Source organism: Typopeltis vanoorti, chromosome 11 (genome assembly GCF_054136105.1).
Source record: "Typopeltis vanoorti isolate ZY-2024b chromosome 11, IOZ_Tvanoo_1.0, whole genome shotgun sequence".
NCBI lineage: Eukaryota > Metazoa > Arthropoda > Arachnida > Uropygi > Thelyphonidae > Typopeltis > Typopeltis vanoorti.
This window is the reverse complement of record NC_143559.1, coordinates 57,311,695-57,336,744: the sequence shown is the minus strand read 5'-3', so window position 1 is coordinate 57,336,744 and position 25,050 is coordinate 57,311,695. Positions and strand designations below refer to the sequence as shown.

General features: G+C 35.3%; 1 protein-coding gene across 4 annotated transcripts in view; it reads right to left on the bottom strand.

Annotated features, from left to right (window-relative positions):
- The window catches only part of LOC150101606 (kinesin light chain-like), a 465,700-nt gene that overhangs the window by 304,877 nt on the left and 135,773 nt on the right, over positions 1-25,050 (bottom strand). For all 4 annotated transcript variants that reach the window (XM_090400088.1, XM_090400087.1, XM_090400086.1 and 1 more), the window contains exons 4-5: positions 22,636-22,729; positions 3,383-3,611 (exon numbers count right to left, since the gene is read on the bottom strand). In XM_090400088.1, coding sequence (XP_090256214.1) covers positions 3,383-3,611; positions 22,636-22,729 — 323 coding nt within the window. The remainder of the gene's footprint in view (positions 1-3,382; positions 3,612-22,635; positions 22,730-25,050) is intronic.

Below are 25,050 nucleotides of genomic sequence, written 5' to 3'. Positions count from 1 at the left end.
CATGACGGGATTCGAACCCGCAGCCTTTTGGCTGGAGAGCAGATACGCTGACCACTTGGCCAGCCAGGCTGGCATTACACAATGAACCAAAAAAATACATAAAAGGTCTACACATTATTTCCTTTGTTGGGATATTTGCCCATCTAAAAATGTTCATGCATATGGAAATGGAAAGAAGCAAATGTATTTAGAATCATTTATAATGATGACTGCCATTAAAAATTAGCTACCTAAACTTTAACAAAACAAAACAAAAAATGAATATATATATATACACAGGTATCCCTCGATTAACACAGTTAATTAATCCCTTGATGTTACCGCGTATATCAAAATCGCATTAATCAAATCTAATAATCAATGGTAAAAATTACAATTTCTCCATGATCGATTATTGTAATCATGATCGATTTGTGATCGATTATTAACAATTCGTTTTATATGGTACTCTTTTAGGAAAGATAAAAAATGAATGCAAAGTAAATGTTTAATAAATACTTGTACCCTCATTATTTACTGCAATTTTTTTTATCAAAAGAAGTTATCAAGAGTCATTTGAACAGTTTTAGTTTTTTCTTATCGGCATAAATCCTACAATAACAAGCAAAATGACTCTCCAGACATCGGCAAACAAGCAATAAAACAAAGAAAAAACACTGCAAATATAATACATGATGGGGTACCAATTAAGTGGATATTGAATCCAACATTATTTCATCGCCGAATATAGAAACTACAAGAGTTTCATGCCGAATATGTAGAAACTAAAAGTTTCAGAGGATTGTTGGATCCTATTTCGTCTTAACCTATACTTTGGATCCGTCAATTTGTCACTACGATGTTCTTAAACAAAAAAATAAGTTGCTAGTTGATTTCTAATCCAAATATAGAGAAAATTTGTATTTATTGACTGCGCCACTCTATATCTAAATTAGTCCAAGAATTAAAATAAAACCAGCTCTCAACTATTACCCTTTCATGTGTTGTTATTATGTATACAGGCCGAGTTTATTTAACTTATTTAATTCACCCGCTTTGGTTCGATTATTTTATGAACGGTGCAGTAAAAGAGATTCAGGCAAAGTACAACTTTAGATCAACAAAACAAACATTTAATATAGGCTTACAAATTATACACTTTAGTTTAAATCACTGAATAAGGTATTACAAACATTTTGGCTCATTTGGTAATATAGTCATATAATTTCAGGCAATGGTTAATCTGTTGTCTGAAATACAGCTTTTACAAAATTCAATTGACTATTTGATAAAGTTCAATGTCATAAAGTTCCTTAGTAACCAATTACAATAATATCTCATATTTACTTAAGTTTCAAATACAATATAAGGGTGACAATGCTTCTTCACAAGTATACACTCTTAAATCCATACTCTAGCTATTCTCCGCAAAAGTTACTGTTAATGTAGGGATATTTTAGGAAGAAACACGCACGTCTCCGCATAGGAGTAACAAAGTTGGTTAATTCTTACCGGTAAATTTCCTTGTTCATCTACTTATATACGGATACCTTTTATAACTGTATTCACTTAAAACAATTAATAGAACTTATTAAAAACAAATCCTCTTAGTAATAACTGAATAAATTAATGGCCGCAATTCACATAGTTAAAGGTTCTTGCTTGGAGCAAAATGCTTGTACTATCTTTGACATCACTTGACCAATTCAGTATTCTACTAATAACTCATGAACTAAAGTAACATGCAGTAATTCTTTAACTTGAAGTTTTTATGCACAGTTGCCTATTCTTCCAGCATTTAATTAATCTTTTAGGCACTATATCTCTTAGCACAGCTATCGTTTAAATTTAACCTTGCTGCCTCTACTTATTCTCTTAGTTACTCCATGCTATTCTTCAAGTTTCTGTGTGTCCCTGAAAGGTCAGTCCTGAATCAAAATCCCAACAAAATTATCGCTAGTCATCCAGTTGCTACTTTGCTATCTTCCGTTGCATAATTTGTTGTTCTGCAACTTACTAGCTAACTCGCTCCTCGACTAGTAGACCTTAGCGAGTTTCTTGACTGACTCGTTATTACCTCTCTCCTCACTGTTATCTCACTTTGATTCCCCCGAATGAATCATTTTGTCTGTTCTTCGCTTATATATCTCTTCTTCCCGACGAAATTATTCTCGTGCACTATTTCTATTAAAATCCTTTTCCAGCCCTTCAATACCGATCTGCCACGTTCTGTTCTAAACTTGCGCTCACTATCTTACATACATCTCCATGACAACTAAAACAAAATATAATAAAACTGAGGCATTGCACAACGTTATACCTCTACATATAGGAACAAATAAGGAATATTTACATTTCAATTAATATGCAGTTGAATACAAATTCTTATAATATTAACATAGCAATAAATAAAATAAACTTAATAATATTTTAATACAGAGTCTTTTCACTATTATTATATATCCTTGATTAATTAATTATTAATAGAGTTTAAAGGTAGTTACATGAATATTAATTTATAAACAAGTGATTTACATTAAATAATAATTACAAGTCTAGCTTATGTGATGGAAGATCATGTTGGATTCTGAAGTAAATATTAATTACTCAAATCTCTATATATTCAGAATCCAACAGGATGCAAGCATAAGCAACCTTATGGGCAACTCGTAGTAAAGGTGGAGTAAGCTCCAGATCACTTTCCTTAGTATTTTCCATAATGTAAAGCACATCTCCTAGAGGACATGTATGATAAATAAGCCTTTGGCTCTCTATTTCAGTAATGCATGATGGTTTGTTTATTTTCAGTTACAATCTAGAAATTATTGAACAAAGAATAAAAAAAAAAAAAAATCTAAACATCGGAGGTTGCGGTATGTCTCTCAGATACAATTTGCTGTCAAATATAACAAACCTTTCCATAACATGTGTTAAACCAAAACTGACAGCAAAAAAACAGTGCGGAATATCACTCGTAACATATGAATGCACAGCTACTCATGACCTCCAAGCTATATACTGAATTGTGTAAGAATCTTTATATTAAACAATTTTGCATGTATCTGTCAGATCAGCTGCGAGCTCCGCAAGGGTTAAAGGTGCATTAATCAAAACTCTTGCCGCAATTAATTTCGGCGCGTTAATCAAATCCCACGTTGAACAAAACCGCGTTAAGCAAGGGATACCTGTATATGTATGTATATATATATATATATATATATATATATATACAATAAAGAGGCTGATTCAGATTAAAAAAGAAAGAAAGAAAACTGTTCTCACAAGTGATTAAGCGATTAATAATTAATCAAATTAAGCAATGATATTACTCCATATGATGCAAATAGATGGGAAACAATACAACATATGCAACAATGCCAAACAAAATCAAAAAAATAATTACCTATAGACCAATGCTAATATATTTAACATTGTAGCGACATCCGGATGATCGCGCCCACTTGTCTTCTCTAGATCTTCTAATGCTTGTTTGCAAAGAGGTACAGCTACTTCATATCGACCCTGTGAAGCATACTGGATCACAAGATTGTGTAATGTACGAAGTCGTGCTGGAATCTCATAACCAACAGTTACTGACACAGACATTTGAGTTGATGGAGTTGGTGATAAAGCTAAAATGGATACAGAGTAAATCCATTTCATTAATATCTAAATAATTTGTTACAACAGACTGAAAATTTTGAATAAAAAACAAAATTTTTTGCTTCATCAAATGTTTATTTATACATCAGTGCTCTACATTTCTGGGCACATTTCTTTTTAGAGGGCTCATTAAAATGCTTATTATTGTTTGTAAATCTTCGTTGACAATTATCAAGTACAAAACTTTCAAGCTATTTTTCTCCCTCTTTCTTATTACTAATATTGAAATACAATATTCTCGTGGAAAGGCTTAGACGTTGGTTATGCATTTTCACTAAATTATTTCAGGAAATTACAACGTACTAGGATATACAACAAACAATAAATGAGTAAGAAGAATGAAGCTAATATTTCTCCTAAAGTCCTGATGGTGCCCTCTAGTGGGCGATGTTGGTATTCTTGGGCGATTGCAGCCCAATCGCCCAAGAATACCAACATCGCCCACTAGAGGGCACCATCAGGACTTTAGGAGAAATATTAGCTTCATTCTTCTTACTCATTTATTGTTTGACAGCCCAATCGCCCAAGAATACCAACATCGCCCACTAGAGGGCACCATCAGGACTTTAGGAGAAATATTAGCTTCATTCTTCTTACTCATTTATTGTTTGTGCTGTGCCTGCGTGCACATATTTTGTACCTAAGTTCTTGAAAATGGCAGCGTGACGTTGCCGAAATATAGAAATATATTAAAATTTATTTTAATGTATATCCTAGTACGTTGTAATTTCCTGAAATAATTTAGTGGAAATACAATATTATAATATTATAATTAGGATGCTAGTGAGAAAATATACTCGTCTATTCTCATTCCTTTCTTTTGTCCTGAATAACAATTCTAATGTTATTCAGGCTTCTAATGCTAGTATTCTACAGTTATCCATGAGCTTAATATTCTACAACATAGGTTTCAAGTAGTTCATTGTCAACTTAACATATACAATGTTTCGAACAGTGCTCTAATTAGATGCAAATGTCCTTCAGTTTGGAAACAGAAGGATTTCAATTCTATCTAAGATGAAAGGGACATTTATAAGGATTTCTTAACTGTAGGTGAGTTTGCTGGTCTTGTATGAAGATAAAAAAAGTTTTTAACCATGTACACCTGACAAACTGGCCAGAAAAACACAAACACTGAGATGACATAAGCCATGGTGAAGAAGTAACTACTCTATCATAAATAAAGTCTATGAAATGATAAGTTACCTGACAGCGCTCTAATCATATGCAACTGTCCTATTTGAAAACAACGGGGATTTCAATCCTATCTAGGATGCAAGAAACGTTTATAAGGATTTCTCAACTGTAGGTTAGTTAGTTGTCTTGTACAAAGATAAGTTTTTAACATATTGCAAACCACAATCTTACTCCAGACCAGTCACCATTTTAGTCACTCACCTCTGAATCCTCTCTCCCACTTAGAATAGGATGTTATAGAGAGTCTCTTATTCATATTCCAGCACGTTATTATGCCTTCAACAATTCCGGTATAATTATTATTACAGGGGATCATCGCCATGGAGGTGGAAGACTTATCAAAGGACGTCTACTCATTTGTGGATAAAGAACTCATGCCCATTCAAAGAAAAACATTTAGTCTTCACACTCCAAGGGTTTCACCTTGTTCTCTTCCATCCATGTATTGGAAAATTTCTTTAGCATCTATTCCTTTGAGTAACACATTTCTATCATAATCCTTCTTCTCTGCTTGTGAGCCAAACTTTGTAATCCACAAATCACAATCATATTCTATAGACCAATCACCATTTTAGTCACTCAAACCAAGGTGACCAAATCTGTGCAGTCCAGATGTGGTTATATCAAAGCCTTAAAAAGAGGGATAATTATCTTAATCACTGTCAACATATAGCTTAATATACAAGTGATTCTTTGAACCATTTTTCCCAGTTCTGTGGTGTCCTCTGAACTTCAATGCCCCACATCATTCTGAAATCCGTAGTCTCAATTTCCTATATTGTAATCCTATCAATATAATACAAAGCTTGCAATTCTCCTCACAGCCCGAAGTGCATTACTGTAGATTTTGCACATTAAACTGGGATATCCAAGAGGATGTGAGAGCATGTGTAGACAGGAAAGGAATGGGATGGGATGACCTGGGATCAAGAGGAAACAGTTGGAATTGAAGAGAGTTCTAAAATAAATAAGCAGGAAAGGGAAATGGCCCCAGTCGAGAATGGCGAGATCACATCGAATGACTGGTATCGGTGGAACTAGCTGTAGATCGAGGGAGCTGTTGTGTTTGTATAAAAATGCTAGAAGTGTAACAAACAATGCAGATGAAATGGTTGCACTAATTGAGTCTATTCACCCAAAAATTGTTGGAATAAGCGAGACATGGTAGACAAGGACGACATCCTGACAGAAATAGAGATGGAAGGGTATGATGTGTTTCGTAAGGATAGAAGGGATAATATGGGAGGGGGGAGTGCTATTAATGATAGAGAAAGAGTTATGTCTATACAAAGCAGAAATGCAAGAGAGAAATAGTGCCAGTGGTTTTTGAGGCCAGTATGGTGTGAATGGAATGAAATACAGGAATACCTTGTATAGCGCGGTTTTTATTATTACACTTATCATTATTACACTACACATTGTCAACACTGACCGGCAACTCCCGGGCACCGCAAGTGACAGTCGAGAGCCACGTTTATACAGTAGTGAATTCGATTGGCTCTCACATAGACACGTTCTTCCCCCCCCCGGCATTTTATTATTTACGTTAATATTAGTATTTAATATTTTTTTATTATTTAAGTATGAGTAAAAGAGACAAAACAAAGAAGACACTGTTGGAGTAACAAAAAAAAGGATTTTTCTCTAATGTCAACCACTTGACATTAGAGAAGTCTCTTCTCTAATGTCAAGTGGTTGACATTAGAAAAGAAATTTGAAATTATAAAATGTCATGAGAATGGTGCTTCATTTGCTAAAATAGCATGTGAGAATTCAATGAATGAGTCATCTGTATGAACAATTATTCTGAGCAAAGAAAAGATTAAACAACATGGAATGAGCACCGCTTCTTATATCTCAAAAGTGATCATGAGAAATCGATCTTCTACAATGGAAAATATGGAACGCCTTCTAATGATTTGGATTGAAGACTGTAATCAGAAAAATATTCCTTTGAGTCAAATGATAATTCATCAAATGCTACAAAGATCTAGTACTTGAAGAGACAAAGACAAGGATGGTTCAACGAACACTAAAAGATTACTTTAGTAAAAAGTAAATTACTGTATGCTAAAATTGAAGCAATATTTGTTTTGTTTTCTACAACTTTTATATCAGTTTAAAAGGATTTTATTTGTTATTTAGTTGATAAAAATTTTTTTTTCATTTTTAAACATTTTTATTATCCTAAATTTTTGTAATAAACAAATTAAATTGAAAACCTTTATAAACAGACTTTGAACAACACAGTTTTGCATAGTGCAGACGCTTCTTGGAACCAATTAACCACACTATACAAGGTATTCCTGTGCTTGGCTGGATGTTGTTATAGACCAGGTAATGTGCATGGTAGCGACTATGAAATTTATAATCAAATTAGCCAAGTAAATAAGAAAAGAGTAATCATTATGGGTGATTTTAATTATGGCAATATAGACTGGAATGATGAGATAGCAACTGGAAGTAGAGAAAATGGGTTTCTTGAGTTTCTGAGGGATAACTACCTCAGACAGTATGTAACAGAGGGCACACAAGGATTGAGGGTCTTGGATTTGGTCATCTCATCAGAGGATGTAATTATAAATGAGGTGTCAAATCACCCACCAATTGGCGAGAGTGACCATGAGGTGATTACCTGGGTGGTTGGCAGTAGTGTGAACAGTGTTCTAATCATATGCAACTGTCCTATTTGAAAACCAGGATGCAAGAAACATTTATAAGGATTTCTCAACTGTAGGTTAGTTAGTTGTCTTGTACGAAGATAAGTTTTTAACATATTCTCTGTAAGAAAAGGTAATATGTGAAACTATAAAGGTGGGGGGGGGTGATTATGAAGAGTTCAGGAGACAGCTTGTGGGTGTAGCATAGAATGAGTTAGCTGGAAAACAGATGCAGCTTGGGGGATTTTCAATAACTATCTAGCAGATGCAATGTCTAAATGTATTCCATGGGTGAGAAGGTTAAATAAGATAGGTGTTAAAATAATGAATAAAGAGATTAAGCATGCAATACAGAGAAAAGGGGCATTATGGAGGCAGCATAAGAGAAGTGGAAATAACCAATTTCATGAGGACTACAAAGACCAGGCAAGGCAGGTGATTTGGTTGGAATTATGAGGTATGAACAGCAGTTAGCTAATGAAACCAAAAAGAAAATATGTAGCCAGCATAAGAAAGAATGACATTGATTGGAGAAAATGGTATAAAGACAGCTGTTGTGGAAGGCATGGTGGAGATACTTAATGAACAGTTCATAAAGGTCTTTCAATCTTGTGAATGTGACTGCATGGAGAGATTGAGAATAGCTGATGATGGGGAAGAGAGACTGGCTGTAAGTGAGCAAGAGGTATATGGGGAGTTGAACAAACTAGATATAAATAAGGCTGTGGGACTTGATAATATATCACCACGTATTCTGAAGGAATGTGCCAGGGAGTTGACGCCAGCCTTGACATATTTTTTTTAATACGAGTCTTGCACTGGGTCAAGTTCCTAAGGAGTGGAAGGAGGGCAAGATTGTGCCACTTCATAAAGGAGGTGATAGAACTCAAGCATCAAACTATAGGCCTATCTGTGTGTCAGGTGTTGTAGTTAAGTTGTTGGAGAAGCCTGTGAGAACTAGGATCCAAAATTGGGTTGACAACATCTTTGATGGACAGCATGGATTTGCTAAAGAGAGGTCATGCTTTAGTAATCTACTTACTTATTACAGGTGACTGCTTCCTTGGACAGAGGAGAAGGATACACAGTAATAACTTAGATTTTGCAAAGGCTTTTGATAGATTACCACATGATAAGTTGATAGTCAAACTAGAGCGGATGGGGTTGGATATTAGATTGGTGCATTGGATTGGAGACTGGCTATTTGATAGGTATCAAAAAGTTGTGTATGAGGGAGCGATATTCAGGAAAAGGAGAGTTACTAGTGGTGTGCCTCGGGGGAGGGAGGGTCTGTTTTAGGGCTATTGCTGTTTGACTTATATATTAATGATATTGGTGAAGATTTGGATGGAGATATTCAGTTGTTCGCAGATGATGTAAAGCTGGGACGAACCATAAAGAGTAGTGAAGATCAGGACATCAGTCACGTCAGTTATTTACAGAAGATTCTGGGGATCTCCGACCCCAAAATAAGGAACTTCGGAGTCATATAAAAGAGGTCTTGAGAACCTCTAAATAAAAGGAGATGTGGAGTTTTTCTCGTCTTGCTGCAGTTCGTTGGCCCACTTGGACTTCCAAGATTTCGTTGGAGTGTGACCATTAGGCACGGGGAAACCAGGAGAGGTAGATTATTCTTCGGAGATGTATTTTCAGTAACGGAACGTGCCATGTGCGACTAGATACACGCTGCTTACAGTAGATCCAGAACTGACGGTGAGCTATGCCACAGTTCCCAGAAGAGGACTACAGCAGGACGACCGCCAAAAGCCATTCAGTAAAGGCTAGTATATAGAATGGAGGAAAGCAGTCAGCAGGACTGCCACAAATCTTCAAAGCTGGTAGGACTGTATATGTTTCTGCGAATCTTTGAGTAGATTCTATTGTATTAATGCTGAGGTAATGATTAAGAATTGTATGTCCACTGAACGTACCTCTGAAAAATAATTGTATAGTCACTATAAGAGATAATTGAGGCTGAAAGTTAACTACTATATATTAGGAAGAATGTTAACCAATGATGTAAATTGTAACAGCCAGATAACTGCCTAGATTTTGTGAAGCAAGCTATTTAAGTGTTGTGAATAGCAGGTCCAATTTGTAAGGTTACCAAATGAACTTAAGATAGGCATCAGAGTGAAATTGTTCAATTGTATATTATATTGTATAGTTGCTTATAGTAAAATAAACATGTTTTGTTTGCTTAAAATTATTGCCTGATCTTTGACCAATGCACTGTCTCATAAAAACAACCGAACCTGTGTGCTTAACTTAGAGAAATTGCCACGACTGACTATTTAAGAAATTATTTTTGTAAGTGATCTATTCTATAAGTGTTTTAACTAATCTTTTCATGCTATAAAATTAATTCAGGATGGCACAGTCAAAAAACAATATAAATTTTTCTTGAGTTAGATAGCAAGAGAGAGATAGTTAACTATAACTGTGAGTTGCCTATTCCAGAGGCACTTTCACTAACAGCGCTAACAGGCAGGGACTAAGTTAATTGGATTAGATTAGAATAAGGTAAGGAGTACTTAACAGAGGGTTTGAAGTTAAGGTAAACATAGGAAGGATAATGACAAAAGAGAAAAAATAATACAAAGGCACAGCAGCTGATATAGACATTGATATTGAAGAAAATAATTAGCATAAAAACTAACCTAAAATAACATAATGGTGCAATCGACTTTATTTTACACATCTTCCTTGTCGACCACTGAAAGACCATCAGTGGTAACTAACAGTGAAAATCACTGTAACAACTGAATAAATAGAAGATCAAATACAAACAAATGAAACACTTATTGAAGAAGAAATCAGAGAAGAGGAAACAAAAGAGTAAATAACAGATCTGAGATAATTTAGTCTAGACAAGATCATCAAAAGAAAAGATAAATTTAAAAACTTGAGGAAAAAGCAGAATAAACTAAAAGACAAAGTTAAAAAAGGAACAAAATCCAAAAGGAAGGAAGGAAGTAGTAAAAAATGTAAAGATACAAAAGATTGGTGAATATCAAATGAAGACTTTTCAGACTTGGCAGAGTTCACAGACTTTGAGAAACAACCATCTCATATTGATAAAGAGATCAAGAAAAAACAATAGTGTATACCGATGCAAAGTTATCTAAGTATCGATTATACCATCTACATAAAAAAAAATAATAATAACCAGCTTATAAATCAAGAATAGCAATCATGAAACTTATATAATTGCAAACAACTGCAAAAAAGCTGACAAAAAATTTACATGATGCAGAACACACAACTGCTCTTTCACAAACTAAAGAACACATCAGATTTATTTCAAATCTAAAGACTTACCTACCTACACTTAGCTATACATCACCAAACATGTCCTCTGACTTCTGCATTCTCTTTTTAAATGTATGATGATTCCACAACCTAACATATTTCTGCAGATATAAAAATATAACTAGCCTAGCGATAAGTAAATTATTGAGTAAATTATTAAATAAATCATTTACAGCTTTCAGGACGTACAAACCACACATGACGTGCATATAGCAGCACTCAATGTTTAAAATTTCCTCCTTTTGCCTTCATGCAAGCCAGAAGTCTGTGAGACCACATACTGATGGCAGCACACACACACACACACACACACACACACACACACAACATCCAACAGAAACTATGCCACTGCTTGCTCCAAATCCACCTTCAGGCTGGTGATGCTAAAGAATCATTTCTTGCAGGCTACTCTTTCTCTCAAGCTCTGATGACAATTTAAAGTTCAATGGATTCAGACTGGGACTTATAGATGACCAATCAGAGGGTGATGTGTGCAGGGTTGATTCATGTTGGAAGGTCGACTGCCTATCGTAAAACAAGGTGTCATTAAGGGCCCATACCACAGGTTTCACAGCAAAGTGTCTTGATAAACTTTGGTGGAGATTTTGATCCCCTTCTTGCAGAAAGGGTCAAAATCTCCACCAAAATTGATATCCAACTGGTTCATCACCCCCACCACCACCACAAACTATCACTGACATGGGATGATGACCATCTCTGAATCCTGGGTGCTATGGCACATGCTGTGTGATTGACCCATCTGGATCTTATACCAATAGTTTTGTCAGTTGTTTTTAAACAACTCTTCAGTGAATGAAAATCTTCTTATCTATGGAGATCGTTCATGTACTGCTGGAGCAGTGTCTTTGATTTTATAACCCTCTATAGTATAAGTTGTAGTGTTAGAAAGTTTCCAGTAGAATGATGATAGGCTCTTGCCCCCAGGTCATCAGTTAGTACAAGTAACATTGTTCTCTGTGAAATGTTCATCTCTCGCAATTCTGCATTCTCACAGGATTATGGTGGAGGCGTCCTTTCACAACCCTCACAAGCTGTTGCGTCCTCCTAACACAGCTTGGTCGACCTGTTCTTTGGCAGTCAGATATGTAATCCGTATTGTTATAATGGTTTATAGTCTGATACACAAACATCCTACTGATCACAAATGTTTTTAGCGTGTTGAAAATAACAGTTACAGCTATTACTGCTACACAGTTCTTCACACTTTGGAATGCCTAATAAGGCTAGGGTAGAAATTTTTATTCTTGCTTGACTGACTCCTTGGATCTTCCTGTAATCATTAAGCATGAATCCAGAGAGAGACTGGAAATACTGAGAGCATCTGATAAGGTTTATAAATGCATATGCTCCTTCCAATAGAACAGTTAGATGACAATTCTTTATGTGCAGCCATACCTGTATAGTGCAAACAATACTACAACAGTCACAGACTAGAAATGTATGGCAAATCCCATATTAGACAAAACAGGAGGTGAATTAAGAAGTGGAAAAGCAGGATGTGCATAATTAACAATATGTCTCGACAATGCTCAAATAGTAAATGTATGGATTATTCTCAGTCTTAAACTTTGTACACTTACATGAATAAAGGTACGACTTGTTAGCTTGATCAAATTTATATCTGCTCTTCTCTCATAAATGAAATTCAGATCAAACATCTTGAGGTCAGCATGTCAGATCATAATACAGTGTCCTCCTAAAATTCCACTGCATAGAACAAGTAGATCAGTTCTGGCCCCATGGAAGTTCGTTCCCATCAAGCTCTTCAATAAAACTCCAGACCAACTGTTTTGATTGGAATAATGTTCAAAGTTTCAGGAACAAAAAAAAACTACTGTATATGCTGGCATACAAGGTGACTGGAGATATAAGACAACCCTAAAGTCTCTTTTCGAAATGTTTATTTTGCACTATGCTCTCCATATAAGACAACCACAAATTTTACACTTTCTGCTGACGGCTTCTTATGCATTGCTTTTACTTTAATGTAGACACAGAAATCACAACAGGCATTTTCTTTACTGCAGTTTATGAATGATGTGTTTTTGTACAAGACAATCAGTAAAATTGTTTGTTACATTTATAGCAGTCTTCAGTTCCATAGATTGTAATTTATGTGATCATGCCACTCAAGTTTCATTATGATTTTAAAAAATTAAAAAAAAAAAAAAATAATAATAATAATAATTAAAAGTAAATTCTTATCTTACTGAATATATTTATTAAATACAAATATTTATATACAAAATATATTAATATGCTAATAGAACAGTATCAACATGCCAAAAGCTTATTAGAATACCACAAATGCATATAACATAGCACAGCTAGACAACATGTTATTGCAGAAGCTAGATGACTGCTTGACATTGTTTTCCACTGCCGAATTCAAAGGTTCAGATTTTATATCCAAAGTACAAGATGATCCCATGTTTCAGCAATTTTTTTTTTAACTTCAGATATCATATTATACATTGGCATATACTGTATGTTAAACTGGAATGTAAATAAATAATTTACTGACTAAAATTATTTACAAATCGATATTTTTGTTGTTTCAAGGATACTTGTGACATAAGACTGAATGATATAATCACGTAATCACAAGAAAGATATTTATTTAACCAAATATTTCGGTCTGGAAATAGCAGACCATCGTCAGTGGTATTACAAAATACAAGCTAGAATTTAAAAAATAAAGGTTTTATTTTTTAAATTCTAAAACATTTAAAAAATACAAGCTAGAATACTAACAATAGATCGTTAAAATTAGAACACGCCGCGTGATGTTATATCACTAAGTATGAAACAGAATATTTTGAAGTAGAAACATGATTGAATTTGCTAAAAAAAAAAAAAAAAAAAAAAAATTATGAGTAATCTTGATAACTCATTAATTTTTGATATAGATTTACAGTCATTACGATTCAGGTTGGGGCGATGGAGCAAGGTTTCCTTGAACAAACGTTTGAACCTATAACAGGATCTATGTAAGAGGCAAGTCCTGGACCAAAGGATGCTGTGGTCAGTTTCAATCCCGTGTTGAGCCAATCCAGACTTTTCAGGTTTGTTGTGAAGAATGGATGATTGATGTTCTTGGATTCTTTTTTCAAGAGAACGTCCAGTTTGTCCAAAATAAGAGAGATCACAGTTGCACAGAATCTGATAAACTCCAGGAAGAGATAAAGTTGAGCGTTTGTCTTTAGGAGAAGGAAAATGAGAAGACAATTTATTAATAGGTGAATACGTAGTTGTTAAATCATATTTCTTTAAAATTCTTGCGATAGGTTCTGAAATACCGGAGATATAAGGAACAGGTAATCAACGTATTGAAACTTTGTTGTTTTGTGGAGGATTATAAGAATTGAGAAGACGTTGAGTGCTTTTTTCAGAAAAGCCATTGAGTTTCATGTGTTGTTGGATAGTAGCAAGTTCTTTCTGTAGATAATCAAAAGTAGAACAATTAGTTTTGGCTCTTCTGATGAGGCATTTTATAATTCCTGTTTTTTGACATGGATGATGGGCTGATTCTTTAAGAATATAACGACCTGTGAATGTTGGTTTCCTGTATACAGTAGTTGTAAGAATATTTGCAGGTGATCGGATGAGGAGAACGTCTAAAAAAGATAACTGGTTGTTTTCTTCTAATTCCATAGTAAACTTTATGCGATGATGCAAGGAATTAATACTGTTTAAAAAGGAAGGTAAAGCGTTTTTGCTGTGAGGCCAAATAGTAAATATGTCATCTATATATCTTACCCAAAAAGATGGTTGAGGAAAATAGATGCGAAGAGGACTTTTTCTAAATGTTCTAAATAAAAGTTGGCTAAAGCCGGAGAAAGAGGACTTCCCATGGCCGTTCCTTCTACTTGGCTATAAAATTTGTTTCAACATACGAAATATCCAGAATGTATTACGAAATCGAATAGTTTTATAATATCTTGAGGAAAGATGTCAGCAAGTAATTTTAAAGTTTCCTTGAGAGGTACATTGGTATATAAAGATTCTATATCAAAACTAACCATAAGATCTGTAGGTTGTAATGAGACATTTTTTAATTTTTCTAAGAAATCTGAAGAGTTTTTTAAAAAAGAATTAGAGTTGCCAATGTAAGATTTCAATAATCTAGCTAGATATTTGGCTATACGGTAAGTAGGAGAATCAATACAATCTACTATTGGACGAAGAGGATAGTCAATCTTATGGATTTTTGGAAGGCCATAAAATCTAGGAGGTCTTGCAAAATGAGTTTTAAGTCTTTCAATTGTGTCTTTATCCAAACTGATGACTTCATCAAGGAGAGAATTTAATTTCTTTAGTTGTCTGTTGGTTGGATTATAATCAATTTCTTGATATGTGGAGCAATCTCTAAGCAAAAGAGAAAGTTTTCTTCTGTAATTTGCTGAGTCCATAACTACTGTTGCTTTTCCCTTGTCAGCTTTAGTGATAATGAGGTGATTATTTTTTCTCAAAGACTGTAAAGATTTCATTTCAGAAGGAGATATGTTGGAAGGAGGAAGTTTTGCCTTAAGTAGAAACGAAGTGACTTCTAGGCGAAGAGCATTAGCTTTATCACTGGTTAGATGATTAAGATTCCTTTCAATATTAACTAGGAAATCTAGATATGGTATTTTATTTGGAACAATAGAAAAATCATGTCCTTTTGACAGGATGAGAGTTTCGCTTTTAGTCAAAGGACGTCCGGATATATTTACAATCCAATTATCTGGAGTTATGAATGGCTTGGATTGTCTAGACGAAAGAGCTTCATATTTACGATTAAGATGTTGACTTAGTTTATTATAAGCACATTGAGTAGAACGTTTAGCCACATTTAGAACTATGTGAGAAAGATGTGGATCCAAATTTGTGGATATATAGGTGCGCAAATCAGAAATCTGATGACTGTGAATAGCAAGGTCACGTTTAGCAGCTTTAAGTTGATTACGGATTAGAGATAAACTAGTGTTCCGGTAAATATTATGAGCTCCAGGAGACTTTATTGTTTCTTTAATCTTAGCGAAATTGGGAATAATCTTGTTGTTGCGACACTTTTTTAAGAAATTAATCTTTGCTCGTAACCTACCTTGTATAACTGAAAGTTTTCCTAATTTACCAGTTATTTTGGTAGCATTTTCCACATGAAGGATAAGAATTTGTTGTTTCAAGGATACTTGCGACATAAGACTGAATGATGTAATCACGTAATCACAAGAAAGATATTTATTTAATCAAATATTTTGGTCTGGAAATAGTTTTAAACTGTTCTTGTAATACCACTGACGATGGTCTGCTATTTCCAGACCGAAATATTTGGTTAAATAAATATCTTTCTTGTGATTACGTGATTATATCATTTAATCGATATTTTTGTCAGCTCAAGCTAGCATTTTCAGGGACACTTGATTAATACACATTTAGTGAAAAATGTAATAAGGAAATGACTTAGAAAACAAGAACAGTCATGTGCATGGAGGTGCCTCTTATTAAAATGCATCTGATAATGTTAGCTTGAGCTGTCAAAACATTGGCTTGTAAATAATAATTCTGTAAATTATTTATTCCAGTTTTATTACAGAAATTTTGACATAGATCACAGCCGTTAAGGTATATTACATCCCATATCGTTTCTTAGCCGAATAAGAAACTCAAAGCGTTTCATGCCGAATATAGTAGAAACTATATAAAGTTCGGGGATTCCAAGCGTAAGCAAATACCTGGATACTGCAGCAACTGACCCTAAAGGTAGTGCAAGCTGAGGCAACTCATGTCTAAGGTGGAGCAAGCTCCGATCACTATTCTTGATATTTACCCATAATGTGAACTTAGCTCCTAGGAGCTGTATTTCTGTTCTACATTATGAGAGGTCACTACCCAGACCGGTTTTGACCTTTATTGAAATTAACTTAAACAAGTCATATGTCACCGAATTGAAGCTTTTGGCTCTTCATATATCTAATAATTTATTAGGACACCTCTCGGCAATACTCATAGAAGGGTTGTAAGTTCTGTTTGCTACAAACTTGATATTAACTAGGTCTACCAACTCACTGATGAGACCTCAATAAAGGTCGAAACCGGTCTGGGTAGTGACCTTCTCTCATAATGTAGAACAGAAATACAGCTCCTAGGAGCTAAGTTCACATTATGGGTAAATATCAAGAATAGTGATCGGAGCTTGCTCCACCTTAGACATGAGTTGCCTCAGCTTGCACTACCTTTAGGGTCAGTTGCTGCAGTATCCAGGTATTTGCTTATGCTTGGAATCGCCGAACTTTATATAGTTTCTACTATATTCGGCATGAAACTCTTTGAGTTTCTTATTTGGCTAAAAAACGATATGAGATGTAATATCCCTTAACTTAAACAAGTCATATGTTGCCGAATTGAAGCTTTTGGCTCTTCATATATCTAATAATGTAATACTTCCTGTATTCAACATTAGTAATTAATTAATTAATTTTTTATTTTTATTTCTTTTATTTATTTTTTTCTATTTTCACTAGAGGTCATGCCAGTAGAATAACCATTGATCAAATCATTGTCTCTTTAGCATATTGTGTGAAATGTAATTCAGCTTGTCTTTGTATATATGTGTATACTCCAGATGACCTTAATATGAAGGTCGAAACATTGGGAAATTAAAATAGTTATTTATAACACAGTTGTAGAGTCCATAATTTGTCTAAAATGAATGCTTATCACCATGTAACACTAAAGGAAAAGTAAACTGTTTTACCTTTTACCTGTTTTTTTTGCCAGAATTAATTAAAAAATATTTGATTCTTTTTCTACTGTGAAGTGAATTTTGGGGGTGTTGGCTATTAAGGTAAGTTACAAAGGAATATAGTCTTGCCCAAGGGACAAAAAGGCAAACATATCATTAATGAAGTGTAACCATACTAACAGTTAATGGTTTGAAAGTAGCTGTGGTGAGTACTTTTGTCCTCAAAATGTTCCATGTGGGGAGACTCATTTTAAGATCCGCTCCTACGTAACTGTAATACTTCCTTTATTCAACATTCGAAGGTGCCAAATTAGGACTTGAAATCTTTTGCTATCACAATTTAAAGGGTTTTGATTACTCATTGTCATGTGTTGTTTTTCTCTGAAGATGTTGGTTTGAATTTCAGTGAAATATAAGCCAGTTAAGTAACCACAAAGGCTAATCAATGTGGTCAAAAAGGATAACAAAAATTAAGGAAAGGTTTATTCTGTGCAGCCTACATAGTTCAGCCTGGCTTCAACAATGCCTTTGGTTGCAAATACGTAGTTAGAATCAAGACTTTTAAACTGAATGTGCATTAGCTAGTCTCAACCAGAAGTAGCAGTTTCACCTCCAAGAAACTGATTTTTTATCCTACAAAAGCCAAAAACATACTATAGTCAGCCATAATTAAGATTAACTGCTTTATCAGAGTCTTAACATATAATTGAAGGTTAGATAACTGAAAGCCCACTATATATATGTAGGGGTTTCACCTCATTGCATGGCACAACTAAACAAACCTTCTATCATGCATTTCACCTAGGCAAAACACAAAAACAAATAGGATACCATCTGGATCATTCTATGAAAAGTTTAAGACCTACGTGAGTAATAAAGTAGTTGTAATCATGATCTAAATACAGTCAAGGACTAACTGAACAAGTAAATTTCAGTAATAAGTACACATTCAATGTGAGAAACAAAAAGTTGGTAATTAAAAAAGGACAAAGTTTTATAAGACTTCTGTGATAGGGTACTGTAGAAATGACTTTTTTTTTTTTTTTTTTTTTGTCGACTCCACATGAAAGATTGGAAACCTATAGCAGATTTAATACAATGGGCAGGTTAGGGATTAAATAATCCAGATATCCACACTCCATTTAAAAGACCAAACACAAAACATCGATAAGAATGATATTTGAACCCATAGCCTAATGGTTGGATCCACTCACAGTTAACACCACGTTCATGCAAAAAAACATCTGACCGAATGTATAAATTTTTGACATTTTTTTTGCTCTTGATTACAACTGTTTCCCCATCCTCTCCAGGGATAACACTTTTAAGGTGCCATGATAATAATATGGAGATAAAGAAAAGATTCTTTTCTACATATCAGTAACAATGATAAAGAAAATGTGCTCTTTTTCTTTACTACGTATATGTCTAAGAATGCTTAAATTAATAAATTACAGAGTAGAGTAGCAGTCGGGGTGCTTAAGGGTCAAAGCTGTATAAGTGAGAGGAGACCTCAACATAGCCTTTAAAGGAATGCGGAGAACCGACCAGGGCTTCTGACCTAATGTCCAATCCTCACCTTCTCGTGGTGCACCCTGTTGGGTATCTACTTTGATACTGAACGAACGAGGATGGGCTGGCAATTTGGGATTTAGCCGACCAAACTGTATTCTTATTGGTTAAAGCAAAATAAAAAATGATGGTACAACATGACAAAATTTCATGCCGGCTGGGGCGTCGCCCGGTTAAACAAGGCCCCCATTGTTTTCGCCAGGGAACCAGGGCGAACAGCGAAAAGTCAGCTACTGGAACAAATCTGAAAACAAACCCCAACTCAACATCACCAGAGTTAAAGATCGGTACTATCAACGTAAGAAGCCTGAATGGCAAAGAAATGGAGCTAGCTGAGGAATTAGATAAGTACCAGATCGACATAATAGGGGTGACTGAAACAAAAATGACCAAAACTGGTGAGATCTTTCTAAGCAATAAATACAAAATGTTATATTCAGGCAACGACAATCAAGGAAAAGAAGGAGTAGCCATAGTATTCAACACAAAATACGAGCCTAATCTTCTTGAATGGCAGTCAGTCTCAAGTAGAGTAATGTGGGCAAATATGAGAATGGGGAACTGGACAATGAGACTTATTTCTGCTTATGGTCCCACAGAAGGTTCTACTAAGGTAGAAGTGGAGGAATTTTTTGAGGCTTCAGAAAAAGCAACTGACACAATGAAAAAGGAAAAGTTGGTCCTTGTTGAGGATCTAAATAGCAGAGTAGGAAATGATTGTGAGACATACAAAAATATTTGGGGAAAATTTGGAGAAAAGAGCAAAGCTAATAATAATGGCAAATATCTGTTGGATTTCTGCTCAGGACATTATTACTAACACCATGTTCCAACATAAAAATGTGCACAAATTCACATGGAGAGAAGAGGCTAGGAATAAGAAAAGTCTCATTGACTATGTTATTGTTGATAGTGATGTTTTCTCCCTGGTGCAGGACACCAGACTGTACAGAGGATTTGAAATTGGAAGTGATCACTATTTAGTCTTGAGCAGGATAAAATTGAATTTCATATTGAAAAGAATGACAATAAAGTTTTAAAGCGAATAAAAGTTGAGCAGCTCTCAGATGTGAACTGTAGACAAAAATACAGAAAGATTATTGAAAAGAAAATGAAAGAGTTTGAGAAAATGAATCAAACCTTGGAGATTCAGTGGCAAACTCTGAAGAAAACATTGATTGATTCTGCCAGAGAGGCATGTGGTGAGGTTGTGTGCAAGGATAAAAAAATCAGAACTCCCTGGTGGACACAGGAAGTTAAAGAGGCAGTGAAGGAAAAGAAGAAAGCATATCAAAAGTTCCTGGCAAATAAGTCAGCTTGTGCTCTTAGAGAATACAGAGACAAATGTAAGAAAGCTAAACAGTGTGTAAAACTAGCTAAACAAAAGTCATGGGAGGACTTTGGCAAGAATATAGAAAATAAATATCAAGAAGGTGGCAAAATATTCTGGAGTCTGTTGAAAAAGCTTAGGAATGGAGGAAAGAGTGCTGTAAAAGGAGTTAGAAATGATAAAGGTTACATGAAAACAGGAGAAAAAGATATCCTTGAAGTATGGAGTAATTACTTTGAAAAACTACTAAATGAAACAAGCAGTGATGACAGCACAGTGATAAAAAACACTGACCAGGCATGCAGTCAGGAATACATATCCATACTTGAAGTAGAAAAAGCCATCAAAGGCTTGAAATGTGGAAAGGCAGCAGGAGTAGATGATATTCGACCAGAAATGCTGAAGTATGGTAGTATAAAAGTCTTACAGTGGCTGCACTGCATAGTTCAGAAAGACTGGACAGAGGGACGAATTCCGGATGATTGGAGTAGAGCTCTCATAGTACCCATATATAAAAAGGGAAATAAAACTGAATGTGAGAATTACAGAGGTATTTCCCTACTGAGTGTTCCTGGCAAGATCTATGCAAGTATACTTGAGAAACGGTATACTTGAGAAAAGAATTGTGGAAGAAAAGCTTGGTGAAGAACAAGCTGGATTCAGGCCAAATAGAGGCTGTCAGGATCAGATCTTCACTTTACGACAAATAGTCGAGAAAGCATGGGAATATAACAAAGATCTGTATTTAAGTTTTGTCGATTTGGAAAAGGCATATGACAAGGTGCCAAGAGAGAAGCTATTCAATACGCTTCAGTTATATGGTGTCAATGGGGCATTATATCAAGCAATACTTAGTCTTTATTTGAGTTGTAAGTCAGCAGTTAGAATTGAAGGAAATACAGGAAGATGGTTTAATGTTAAATCTGGTGTGAGACAAGGATGTACATTATCCCCTCTGTTATTCATTATCTATATGGATCACATTATGAAGGAAAGTGGTATTAAACCTGATATCAAAATTGGAGATGTTAATGTCAGCTCTTTGCTTTATGCGGATGATGTTATACTTCTAAATAAATCCGCTACAAGTCTGCAAGATTCTCTGACTAAATTCAATTGCTGTTGTAAAAGATATGGTATGAAGGTCAGCAATAAAAAGACAAAGACAATGAAGATAGGCAGAATCATTGAAAATGTCAACTGTGTTGTGAATGGAGAACCTGTGGAACAAGTAAAACATTTCAGCTACTTAGGCACGATTTTTACTGAAGATGGTAAATTAAATATAGAAATAGACAACAGAATCAGCAAAGCTGGTATGGTGGGAAGTCAATTGAATAAACTCATATGGAATAAGAGAGAAGTTAGTCGGAACACTAAATTAGCTATATACAAGATGGTGTTCAAACCAGTTTTAACTTATGGATCTGAAAGCTGGGTCAGAAGTAAAACACTTGACCAAAGACTAGAGACCACAGATATGAGAGTCCTGAGAAAGATTAGAGGCGTGAACAGATGGCATCAATGGCAATATCATATTAAAAATGAGGATATTAGGAAAGAACTTGACATTGTCAGCATCCAGGAATGCGTTAGCAGAGCTAATCTCAGGTGGCATGGTCACTTAAATAGAATGGGAGAGGAAAGATTAGCAAAACAAGTGTTCTCTGCCAGGTTGGCAGGAAAACGACCCAGAGGAAACCAAGATATAGGTGGATTGATACGGTACAAAGTGCCTTAGACGATAGAAATATAAGATCTGATAATGTTGGAGTCTTGACAAGTAACAGACTGATTTGGAGGAAAATTGTAGATAGGAAGTTAGTAATGATGTAATTTTTTCATGTAGTATTGTCATATCCTGTAGGGTACATAGCAAGAATTTGATGATGATGATGATGATGTAGAGTAGTGGATGAGCAGCTTTGAATGGTTCACACTCTTGTATTCTTGTTGGGCTCAGAGCCTTCATGACAGTCATGGAGGCACTGAAATTCACCAAACCAATAAATATAAATGAAGTAAATGACAAGATATGTTACAAAAGATACAGATCGAATAAAAAAAATTGAATATTGCTAGGAAATCTACAATATCACAACAAGTCATATGCAATTATCATTAGGTAAGCAAAGATAGTCCTGTATTATTAGTTTAAAAAAAAATTCAATTACCTTCATTCTGTGCGTTATCATCATCATCTTCCGGAAATCCCAAATCTAAAGGTTGTTCAGCATCAGATTTCTTTTCGCTAGCTTCTTCTGTACCCTTTTGTAGTCATTAAAAAAAACACACACATATATATATATATATATATATTTTTTTTAAATATATATTTATTTATTTAAATATATATATTTATTATTATTATCTGACCTCCATTAAGTCAGAGACTCATCATAGGTAGTACACAACATCACATACACAAAACTCATCTAACCATGCCTTAAACTGATTCAACATTCACATTCACAACACATTCAGGCAATGATTTCCACTCACCAATCATTCTCCATATTAAGAACCTTCTCCTCACTCCTCTGCTTGCACCCTCCTTCTCGTGGAAAGGTTAGACGTTGGTTATGCATTTTCACTATATAATTTAAGGAAATTACAACGTACTAGGATATACATTAAAATAAATTTTAATATATTTCAATATTTCAGCAATGTCACGTTGCCATTTTCAAGAACTTAAGTACAAGACATGTGCATGCAGGCACAACAAAACAGTAAGTGAGGAAGAAGTAGGAAGCTATTATTTCTCCCAAAGTCCTGATTGTGCCCTCTAGCAGGCAATGTTGGTATTCTTGGGCAATTGGGCTGAAGGTCTTCTGATGTAGGTTTCCCATATTTGAGGAAGTCTCATGCAGCCAAATTTGTTGAGGTTTGGATCGTTTCTTAGGGCTGAAGCTGATTCCATGAAAAGCCTTTCATATCTGTATTTGCTACGGTGTATTATCCTGGCTTTCTTCCACCGTATTCTATGGCAGGTATCCAGCGCATGGTCAGCAAGACCAGAGTGGCTGTATTGGTGAAAACGGATGTAGTCCTTGTGTTTTGAAATTCTGATATTTGCTGTCCTGCCTGTTTGGCCAAAGTAGGACAGCTTACAGCTGCAAAGGACCTGGTATACACCAGGTAGGTCTTTAGTAGAGCGGATAAGGGATGCCAAATTTTTATATGGTCTGTAACAAGAAGTTAAGTTATGTTTTTTTAAGACTTTTGTGATTTTTTCCGAGGAGCCTCAGATGTAGAGTATGGTGATGGATTTAGAGTAATCCTTGTTGTGGGGGGTTGTGGTTTACTGGTTTCAATACTTTTTGGATTTTTTTTTTTTTTTTTTGGGGGGGGGGTAGCCATTGGCTGAGAAAGTGTTGAGAATGTGGTTTAGTTCTGTGGTTAGGGTACTGTCATTCGAGCAGATAAGTTTAGCCCTGTTGTGTAGTGTCTTAATGACTCCATATTGTTGTGTGTGGGGGGGGGAATTGTTGGTGAATGTATCTGCCTGTATGAGTGGGTTTTCTATATATTGAGATAACCAAGGTTCCATCAGGCTGGTGGGTGACTAGTGTGCCTAAGAAAGGAATGCAGTTGTTTTTTTCCTCTTCCAGGGTGAATTTGATCCTGGGGTGTTGGTTGTTTACGTGTGTTAAGAAGGAGAGGAGTGCATCAGAGCCATGTGGCCAAATAATGAATATAATCTACATAGCGAAGCCAAACGGTTGGTTTTTGTGGGGCAGAGTTTAAGGCTTTCTCTTCAAAAGTCTCCATATAAAAGTTGGCCAAGGGTGGGGAGAGTGGAGAACCCATGGCTGTCCCCTCTATTTGTTTGTAGAATTTTCCTTGCCAAACAAAATAGCCTGAGTTCATTGTGAACTGAAATAGGGCTGTGATATCGGGAGGAAATTTAGCTTGGATTAGCTCTAAGGATTCTTTGAGTGGGACATTTGTAAATAAGGAGGAGACATCAAAACTGACCATTATGTCAGTGTGTTTGAGTGTAAGGTTTTCTATGCTGGCTTTGAAGTGGGCTGAGTTTTTTATGTATGAAGGTTTGTTGCCAGTATAGTGTGAGAGAGCTTTGGCCAAATGTTTAGCTAGTTTGTATGTTGGGGAATCAATGCCATCCACTATGGGACGTAATGGCACATTTTTCTTGTGAATTTTTGGGAGTCCATAAATACGGGGGGGGGGGGGGGGAGTTATATAGTTTTAATTTGTTAGTGATTTCCACAGGCCAAGAAGTGACCTTCTTAAGGAGCCTGTGGAGTTTTCTAATTTGTGAGTTGGTGGGATTGTACTTGATAGGGAGGTAAGTGGCCCGATCTAACAATAGATTTCAGCTTACCTGTGTAATCTTTTTGGTTAAGCAATACTGTGACATTCCCTTTGTCAGCTTTCGTGATTATTATTTTCTTGTTTTTCTTTAATTCTAACAGAGATTTAATTTCTTTACTGGGCATGTTGGTTTTAGGTGGTTTAGCTTTGGTCAGAACACAAGCTACATCCAGTCTGATATGTTGGCGACGTGGCTTGGAAGGTGTCGAATCCCGTGTTCAATTCGTATCATGATATCCTCACCGGGT